General features: G+C 40.8%; 1 protein-coding gene across 1 annotated transcript; it reads left to right on the top strand.

Moving 5' to 3' along the window:
- Positions 1-6780: 6780 nt before the first annotated feature.
- Positions 6781-9796, top strand: sox11a (SRY-box transcription factor 11a). The gene has a single exon (XM_030718614.1). The coding sequence runs from the start codon at positions 6937-6939 to the stop codon at positions 8026-8028; it is 1092 nt and encodes a 363-aa protein (XP_030574474.1). The 5' UTR covers positions 6781-6936; the 3' UTR covers positions 8029-9796.
- The last annotated feature ends 1152 nt before the right edge of the window (positions 9797-10948 follow it).

The following is a 10948-nucleotide window of genomic DNA, read 5'->3' as shown; positions in this document are numbered from 1 at the left end:
TGAGGTCAGGGGAGTGTACAACAGTGAATGTCTACAGCCATCTGTAAAACACAGTGGAAGCACTGTCATGCTTTGAGGCTACATTTCAATGTGGTGCTGGAGATCTTGTCTGATGGAATTAAGAATGTGGAAAAATACCATCAGATTTTGATCCACGATGAAAAACCAGCTGAAAGCATCTGATTGGCAAGAGGTTCATTTTTCAGCATGAAATGATTCCAAACACACTGTCAGTAAAAGCATACCTGGGTAGAAAAACACTACCAGTCATGGATTGGCCTCCCCAGCGCTGGGACTGCAAGATTGTTGAAGCAGTGCAGGGATTATCCTGACAGAGAATGGAAGAAAAAAAGCAGCCAACATCTAAAAATGAGCTTTGCATGTCCTTCATAAAGGCCTGGAGAACTATTCCTGAAGACTACTTAAAGGAATTACAAGAAAGCTGCCTCAGAGAGTTCAGAAGAATAAAGGTATTTATGTCAAATGTTAACTTTCAGGATTGTTATAAGTTTACAAACTCTGTTAATGCTTTGTACATGTTTCTATGCATCTTTAAACACAAATTGTTACACCTATTTCACATTTTCCTAACAAAATATAAAGACATAAGGGGTGACTCAAGACTCATTACATTAATGCAGACGCACCACATTTTGCGTTGTACGACCATTATTTGTGTGCAGTTTACAATAATTAATTTACCTTAACTGTCGATAAAAAAAATTGATGTGAAAAAAAAAAACATTAAAAGAAAAATAGAACTAACAAAATCCTGAATCCATGAATTTTCAGTTTTCTACCTACTAATTAAAAAACCTCTCAACAGCCTAAGAAAATCCTGCCTAAGATCTGTCCACGGGGCAGGGATTCTCAATTTGTCATGCTACTTTGAACTGTCATGATTCGACTGCTGGTGCAAAGATCATAAACCAGTAAAACTTCAGAGCACAGGATGTGAATGAGGGTGACTAAGCGCACTGGAGGCCCCTTACTAGTCTCTACACACTAGCCTGTAGTCAACACTATCTTATCTCATGAGAGGGCAAGTCTGGGCTGGTCGGCAGGAAAGCAGAGCCGCGTGGCTTCAGTGGGAAAAGTTACTTGCTTCTTAGAAATCAGCTACTGAGTGAAACATGAGCAACAGATCTCAGTATCTTTTGTTTTTTTTTTTTTTCTTTTCCCTGCTTGTTTGGCTACAGCAACTAAATTTTATTGATGAATTATTATTACCACTCCACACAGCTAGCAACTGTAAACTATGCATTTGTTTATTATTTCTATGTAGATAATGCATACTTTTTCTTCTAGTAATAAGAATTTTACCTTGGATTGTAATCCATAATGCTTCTCAGATGAACAAATGGGGAGAGCATTAACACGTGAAACTTTTCCTTGATTCTTCTACAGCCTCCACCAAAATGTAAGAGTGCAAGACCTGACCTGCAGCCATACAATCCATCAGTATTAGTCGTACATGGACTCCAGACTAAACAGACTCTCATTACAGTGGCTGTGAGTGCCCGGAGGGCTCTTCTTCCACCCAAGTTTATTAACACAAGACAGAAAGTACAATACAGAACTAGGTACCCACGACTCTTACAGTAAACACTGCTTCAGTGCTGCTGGTATATAATTAAAGGATTTAAATAGTCGGAGGTTATGGGGAATGACATGGCAATATGATTACTGTAAAACGTACTGCACTGTGTAAGCCAGTGTTGCTCCAAGATGATGTAATCCCTTTCAGGTCATTGTGGATTCCCATTGCTTTGTGGATCACATTGGTACTGTGAGGAGAGAGAATGGACAGGAACTGAGACAAGAGACTTTTTTCATTTTTTTCACAGAATTCAAACAGTTGTCATCTCCACAGAGGCTGCTTATATGTGGCCAGCTAATAAAAGTCTAATTCACATATCCCACATTCCTAAGTGAAAGAATTGTCTTAGTCACATAGTATCCAGTTACCATACTTGTGTTCTACACCCACACTGTTCCTCATGGCTCTCACTGGCTGCACTGAAACATTATAGTCTTCCTGTGGGATTAATGCATGCTGGAGCAGTTCAGTATGAGGTTGTTGAATTTTGTTACATAATTTGTTATGAATGCAGCATTCAGATTCTTTATTTAAGGAAAAGTAGCACTAACATCAAAATTAAGATCAAACATTATTATTATTATTATTATTATTATTATTATTATTATTATTATTATTATTATTATTATTATTGGCTCAGAAGGAGTATAAGAGGAGACATGATAGGACGGGATTAAGAGTATACTGGGAGTTGTGCAGGAAGTATGGTGTGAAGTGTGCTGAGAAGTGGTTCGAGGAGGTGCCTGATGAGGCTAGGAGCAGTGAGGATGGAAAGTTTGAGATCTGGCGGGATATACCTGTGGAGACGATGCAGCAGGTGAAACATAATCATGTTGTCATCGTCGACTGGGAGATGAAGAGGTGGCTGATTGTAGATTTCTCTGTGCCATCTGATAAGAATATAGTTGCGAAGGAGGAGGAGAAGGTTACCAACTACTCACCAATTCGCAGATAGCACAGGATATCAGTACCAGTGGTGTACTGGTGCTTGCTGGGTGCCTGGGAATAGTTTCTGGCAGGTTGGCAAAGTCTCTAGAGGAATTGGGAATCCCAGATGTTGGTGGGCTCCAAACGTCTGTCATCATAGGAACTACCAACATCCTGAGGAAGGTGATAACCTCGTAAACAGCTATTTTTTTCAAAGCTACACAAAACAGCTTTTTTTAGGGCTGCAAATTCATGCTTGCCCTCCTTTACCATGGGGCAGTGGCCAAAACCAACAAATTTCAATTATTTCTATTAAACATTCACAGTGCAATTATAGCTGGTCCAAATTTAACTGACTTGTGTACTTTGTGGTAATGAATGTGAATCTGTAATTAACTAAATATGGTTGGTGTGTATGCAATACATCCCACTGAAATGCAGGAAGTATGAGATACTAAAAACAGTAAATATGTACATGTACCTCACCACTTCAGAACTGTATGGTATTTCAGTAAAGTTACTCCCGAGGTAAAAACCACCACTGCAAATCAAATGCAGTGCAGGGCACTGTAATTTATTTAAAAATCAGTTCTCATTGTCTCTATTTTTTTGCACAAGTTAGTGCGCAAGAATATCAACTCACACACAGTGACATTTTTAAATAATTTGGGAGTTGTTATACACAGGGTACCTACAGCTTTGGCCTCTGACTGTATTTGTGTATCCCTGTGACAAACATTTCCAGCAGTGCTCAAACGTCAGCTGTTTACATTCACGACGTGATACTCAGGTCTCAAGTATCCGCAAAGTATCAGACCTTGAGAGACAGAGGCCACATCAAGGAGGTCAACAAAGAACCTGACACCCTGGAGACACATTTGCATTGAGTCGAGAATGTAAAGCAACAACAAGGCACAAAATGGCCTTGGAGGAACCAAACACTCCAGTGGTAAAACAACAACCCACAAACTGCTGTGAGATTACCCTCACTGTCAAAGCTTTTCTTATCTTGAAAGAGAGAAAAAGATAGCATGATCTTTAAGGAATGAGACAAACAGCGACGGGCAGCCAGTGAAATGAATGCAGGCAGCTGATATAACTTGTTTTAGTATCATCTCACAAGTTAAGATAAACTGGGTTGCAGTAAGTGGTATTTACTTACAAACAATAAATCTTCAGAGTCATAAGCTTATGTTCATTTTCACCTCCACCCAATGCCTGGATAGACATGGCTCTATGTCTGTGGTTGTCTGTGGGTGGAGTATCTTTACTTCTACACTGCTGGAACTTGTTCCATTAATTCTATGCATAGCATCAGAGCAACATTAAGTGACTCAACTGTATGGGCTTGAAAATACCAATTTACTGCACGGCAGTAAGCATTATAACCTGAGTTTATGGGATATTCACGAATACATCTGTCAAGTGAAAAGTTAATTTGCGTTTTCATGTGCTACCAAAACAAGCCCAGCTGCCTCACTGCCCGCTTTTAGGCCCCCACCTCTTCTTCACCCCATTGTGAAGCCATCAGATAGTGGCTTCCAGGACTCCACACCTGTCTCAGGGCTATGCAGAGGAGATGGATCCATGCATTTTGAGCATCAGATAGCCTCTAGCAAGGGTTAGTATTGATCTAACGCTTCACTGGCCCTTTGTGAGAGCAGCAGCTGCTTTGGGGGGCTTTTAGATAAGCAATGCAAAGGGAATTGTTTCTCCTGAAACCCTCTTTCAATGTTCGTACATGAAAACCATCACTTAATTCAACACTCCATCGCTTTGGAATAAAATGTCCTCTCCCCTGACACATGCACACACAAAAAAAATCAGCAAATAAGCATTAAAACATTTGCCTTTGGGGTATTGGAAAGTGTATTGGAAAGCACACGATAATGTAGCTCTGTGGATTTTTACCGTTTAATTATATGTAATCTCTAGAGTGAAAATGAAATAAATTTTCGTTTAAAAAAACACAGCACATTTCAGTGTCCCGCAATTCTCGCTCTCCTCTTCATTCTGATGACAGTCCCAGTTACTGAATGAGGCAGTTGGAGTGGGTGTGTGGGGGGGGTATATCACTGGTGCATCTGTGTGAGACAGGCATGGCGATGAGACCCTCCCTAAGATGACTCATAGGCCATATGAGCTGACACCAGCACCTCATTCACAGCCAATAATGAGCCATGCTAATGAGCAGGACAGCCACCCTGCACGCTCATCATTAAGCAGTCGTGTGATTCATGTCCAGCATGGAACCGTGATATAAAGAGATAGGGCATGCTTGGATATGATACAATATATGTAGAGAGAAGGAATATATTGCAAATAGTTTCAGTCACTATAATGTAGGTAAACATTCAGTGTGTATGACATGATTGATCCCCTTTTTTTTTGTTTACATTTTTTTCTTATAAAGTACCTTGTGGAAAATCAGAAAAGAGTAAAACAGTGTTATTTAGCTCTTTTCTATCTATGCTACCTCAGTGCAATATCAAATCTTTATATATATGCAGTCATTTGTGCTAACAAACTGCACATATATTTGAGGCCATGCTATCAGTTAATTTGTCATAACCTCCTTCACCACATCTGAGCTAATCAGAAGATCAAATACTCCTCAAATTAATTCATCAGAGAGAGAGAAAAAAAAATAAAATCAGGCTGACAATAAAACATGCATGTGCATGTGCCAACCTCCTGAGACTATGGCTCTGACACATATATCTGATAAAGCTTAATCAGCAAAGGGTGGTCATGATAAAGCATTTCAAACCTATCTCTGTCTGGGTAGACAGACGCAGGGTTTGCCTCACTGTTCCAAGGATGGAAATGCAAGAGTCCCTCTATCTCAGCATTTCTCTCCTTAGCCCTGTCTCCTTTCCCCCTGTGCGCCTCTTTTCCCCTCTCTCTCTCCCCACTACCTTCTGTCTACTTCTCTAGCTGCCTTTCTCTGTATCAGGAGAGACACTTCTTAAACCCCAGCTGGGGAAAATACGGTGGCTGGGTGGGGGGAGGGTTTCAAAAGGGTAAGTGATTGCCCTCTAGGGGACGAAGCAGAGAGAGAGAGAGAAAAAAAAAAAAGCAGGACGCCTTATCGCCCCAGCCTCCAATGGCACTGCTGGCTACCACCTAGCGCCGTGGGGGAGGAAGAAGGTGGAGGGTGTGCAAGAGACGCCAGCTAGATGCTACTCAGCCTCTTGACACAGCAAACTCAGCAGGGAGCCTTCCATCTATCCCTGGCTGTATGGGCTCAATTCAAAGCTACACAGACTAATGTTACCATCTGAATAAGGGGTTATTGATTAAATTGCATGTTTTACATGAGCATTCATTCAAATATTTAAAATATAGCATGATTGTTGTGTTTTATGCATTGGATTTCATGCAAAACAAACAACAAAAAAAAAACAGTTTTATATAGTGTCAGCACAATTACATTAATTACTCATTTACATGCATGAAGTGTTTTTCTTAGAGCTGCATTTTTTTTTTCAGTCGGGGTCTATGTGATGCTGCAGGTGTTTAAAGTGTTCACACACTGTAAACAAGACCTGTGAAGCAGAATGTGCTACTGACCTATTTCCTTAATTCAAGCACAGATATGGAAACGCACAAGGACAAACCATGCCAAAACATGTGGTAACACGTGGCCACTCAGACAAAAAGTGTCAAACACAGTTTTTTGTTTGTTTGTTTGTTTGTTTGTTTTTACAAAAGCCAATGGTAACAAAGTCTTCCTCAAAAGCCATTAACGGCTACTAAAATGCATCCTACTACAGCAGACAAGCAGACGTACCGACGCATCCAGGCGCCTGCAACAGTGTCCAAGCGCCACCTTCAGTACTCAGCCTAAGGAAGAAGAAGAAAAAAAAAAAAAAAACAATCACACAGCCTACATATTTTTTCCTCAAGACGCATATGCAAAAGAGTGTTTATCTGTTTTGCGAATAACTTCTGATATTATTAAAAGTTAAAATAAGGAAACAGACTTAAATCTTATGCGCGCTTTGGTGCATGATGCTCATCTCAAGAGCGCATTTCGTTAACTGTGTGTTTAATATGCCTGTCTCGCCCGGCGTGTTGCCCCAGACGCTGTGTACCACAAATCCCCACCTCCACTCCAATGAGAGCTCGGGAGGGAGGAATAGGGTTACGGGGAGTCTTGGATGGAGTCTGCTGGGCGGAGTGGAAGGGACGTGATTGGATGAGTGACTGTGACGCAGGGGACATGAAAAAGCTGATAACTAGTTAAGAAGGCAGTTTGTAACTCTGGAAAAAGAGTGCAGAGCCTGAGACACAATACGCAGAGGACGTGAACGAACCGGCGCAAACAGAGAGAGCTGAGCCGTCTTGGCAGTGTGGGGCCGTTAGACACTGCAGCGTCCGGAAACAAAGTGACTTGAAACAGGACAATGGTGCAGCACACGGACAACAGCGAGACGGATGGGAGCATGTCCAGGGAGGCTACCGATTCGGAGGAGAGTGAATTTATGGCATGCAGTCCGGTAGCAATAAACCCGGACTGGTGCAAGACAGCCACCGGTCACATCAAGAGACCAATGAATGCATTTATGGTCTGGTCCAAAATTGAGAGGAGAAAGATAATGGAGCAGTCGCCGGACATGCACAATGCAGAGATTTCCAAGCGCCTGGGGAAGAGGTGGAAGATGCTCAAGGACAGCGAGAAGATCCCGTTTATCAGAGAAGCCGAGAGGCTGCGGCTAAAACACATGGCTGACTACCCAGACTACAAGTACAGACCGAAGAAAAAACCAAAGCTCGACAGTTCAAAATCATCAGCACCGTCTCCGGAGAAGTGCGGTAAAATTGCAAAGACTCCCAACAAGAAGAGTTCAAAGATAAAAACTAAGAGCGGTTCGAAATCCTCTCACGGCTACGCGGAGGACTGTGTGTTTCCCAGCTTAAAAGTTGCAAAGACTGTGAAAAGTGAGCTCACCGATGAGGACGATGATGACGAGTACGAAGAGGACTACCGGATGGGGATTAAGCCGGGGGAGGAGGAGCGCCTGAGGCCGTACAATGTAGCCAAAGTTCCCGCTAGCCCAACTTTGAGCTCCTCGGCCGAGTCCGAGGGGACGAGTATGTACGAAGAGGTGCGGAACAACAACAGACTGTTTTACAGTATCAAAAACATTACCAAGCAAAGTACATTGCACGCTGCTTCCGTCTCACCAGCATCCTCCAGGTCGGTCTCCACATCCTCCTCCTCGTCCAGCATCAGCTCCTCTTCTGGCGAGGACGCGGACGATTTGCTGTTTGACTTTAGTTTAAATTTCGCTCCCAGCGCCCCGGGCTCTGAGCTGGGCAACACCAATTCAGGAAACCTCTCCCTGTCTCTTGTGGATAAGGACCTGGACTCATTCAGTGAGGGCAGCCTGGGCTCTCACTTTGAATTCCCAGACTACTGCACGCCAGAACTCAGTGAGATGATTGCCGGGGACTGGCTGGAGGCGAACTTTTCCGACCTCGTCTTCACATACTGAAAAAAACAAAACAAAACAAGAAACAGTTGCGCTAGTAATAACAGAGAAGGGAGATATGAAATTATATATGTCCTGGTCAAATTGTCCCCAGCCCTGCCTCCTGTGGGTTTTTTTTTTTTACATTTTTTTTTTATTCTGAAGGGTCCTAAAGGGAGGTGGAGGACCAGGAGGCGAGGTGAGGTTTGAGGAATGAGATGCTTATGAAGCTGGTAGCAAAAAAGAGAGAAAAAAAAGGCAAAGTCTGCAGACTTTTTTTTTTTATCTGGCAGCATGACAGGGTTTTATGGATTGTTTTCCCTCGTAGGTCTGCATTTACTGTTCAGCTTAAACGGACCACAAAGGGAAAATACATGAACTTCTATGCATCTTTTCCTCTTAAAACAACAACAACAACAAAAAAACTGCAGGGAGCTGAACACGGACTGTGGACTGTCTCGAAGCAAATCTGTGAACTGACAATTGTTCAGGATGTTACTTTACAACGGTTTGTGTAATTTCTTAATGCCGAAAATCTTTTTCTTTGTTTTGTTTTGTTTTGTTTTGTTTTTTTTTTGTAACTGATTCCGTTTACCTCCTGGTTTGGAAAATTAAGCAGCCTAAACCTCTGCAGAATACAAGTGTGGAGGAAACATTTTGATACATAACAGACCTCATCTTTTTAAAAGAAAAGTAAGATATTTTCAGGCATATTTTTGTACAGTTAAAAGGGAATGTTCTTACTGTGCTTTCAGTGAGTTTCAGGCACTTCTTCCCTTTATCATTTGTTTTTAGCATGCAAGGGAGTCCTGGTTTTAAGGATTAAGTTAAATTAAAACTTGCATCAAAAATGCCTTGTGATTTTAAACTAGGTTTTGTACAGTTGTAGAGCAGATTTGTTGAGTATTTGTAGACGATACAATGGCATCATGGGGAACACATACCTCAGAGCTGGAACTAGTTTCAAGATTGTATATGTACTGTAATATAGTAAAGTTAGGAGTTTATGTATATCATACTCGTGATATGTGGATGGGTCCCAATCGCAGGTGTGAAACTGGATTTTGGTATTTTTTATGGCACATACTGTTTTTTCCCCCCTTCTCATTTTTTTGTGCAATATATACTCTTAAGATACAGACCATCAACAATTGTAGCAAGTGATGGAAAAACAGACTTGTGCACTGTCAACATCATTTCATGTTATGATGCTGAAACCTGTCCAGGCAGGTAAATAAACAAATCAGCTGGAACTGATACAAAACAATTTAATACGGCCTCGTGGTGTGATACATGCTATTGAAACACATTGATATCACAATTTGAATGTTATTTGACGCATGATATCAGATGATGATGGGCATATCTGAAACCAAACATCTTAAAAATGAAATTAGGGAATTAAAAAAAAACAGCAACTCCAAAAGGGCATAGTCTGATACAGTGGTGGTCTGGCATTTTTAACAAGCAAGCAAAAAAAGGAACATTCCATAGTCCTGTTTCATGAAATGAAACTTTATTTTAAAACTGAAGACTGCCTTCTTTTTTTTAAAACATTAACCACAAACCTGTATTTTTTATTTCTTGCACTTAAAAAAGCAGATATTGTTTATTTTTATGTGGGTCTCACATACGATGTTTGTTTGATAAAAAAAAAAAAAAAAAAAAAGGTTTTGGAATATGACCTAATTATATGCCAAGACATTTTGTTGGAAGCTCTAGGCAGTAGTTACTTCACATTCCAAGTGTGAACCTGTCTTTGACGCATCTTTTAATAAATAAGTACCTACCACCATCGACTGTCCTTTCAGTTTGTGAATATATGTACACAGATGTGTTATTTGTTGCGTTTGAAAAGGATGTGATGACGGAATGATGCCTATTTTGTATTTAGGCGGATTCTTTAAATGATGGGCTCAAGCTACCATGTGAATTCACATTTAATAAAAAGAAAAAAAAAGGAAAAAAAACTTTTAAATTGCAGTGTTGAGGTACTTTTCTGCTCCTGTTTTTTTTTTTTTTTTTCCCAAAATGTGTTGTTTGTTTGCTTTTCTGCTGTACTTTCTTTCTCAGCGCCTCCCTAATAATGGACACTGCGGCTTTAAGAAATTGAATTGCCCGCTTGCTTGCGCTGAGCGATGTGATTGGTGGGCTTGGTGGTCCCCTTGGAAACAGAGCTGGAAACAGGAGCCGCTCCTCTCTGCATGTGGGAGCTCTCAGTCTGTCTGGCTTTCATTCAGAAAACTAGCATACTGCCCGGCAAAGAGCAGCATGAGAAGTGTATGAGCGGAAGGCTGAAAAAAAAAATGTCTGACATATGCAACTCAGGGATAAACACTGGCACTTGCACTTAGGGTTTAATCTTTGAAAAATATCCAAGGATATTCATATGTGGAAGTAAATGTTAAGGGGCAACCAAGTCCGCCAATTCTTCATTTTGTCACTAGTTAAATGTGCATATGGGGCACACAGTTACCAGGTCAGTGGGAATATAAAAAGATGGTTCAAAATAATCACTGTAGTGATTCTCAGTGCATGCCTTCAGTACCAAGGGGTTTCTTTCTACCCACTTAATGCCTGATTTCCTGTTGGGATTGCAGATAAATAAAGCTCATGGGACCAAAAAAAGCAAAAAAAAAAAACAAAACGATATGACTAAAGCTGAGGACCTCAGAATAAATCTAAGGAAAGCCATAAAAAGTGGGTAAAATAAGAGGAAACTAGAAAGAGATTATTTCTTTAAAAATGGCACAGATGTGTGTGTGTAGCATGTCCTAATGTAACTGATTTTAATTAGCGGAATCTTTATCATCAGAGCAGGTTAAATACAAACTCTTAGTCCCTGATGTTCTTACATTATTTTTTCTATATAAAATAAAATGCAAGTGTTAGGCCTATAACAGCAAATAATTTAGAGTGATTGCATCTTCCCAGTGTTGTGCGA

Source organism: Archocentrus centrarchus, chromosome 22 (genome assembly GCF_007364275.1).
Source record: "Archocentrus centrarchus isolate MPI-CPG fArcCen1 chromosome 22, fArcCen1, whole genome shotgun sequence".
Lineage (NCBI taxonomy): Eukaryota > Metazoa > Chordata > Actinopteri > Cichliformes > Cichlidae > Archocentrus > Archocentrus centrarchus.
This window is presented reverse-complemented; position numbering and strand designations above follow the sequence as displayed.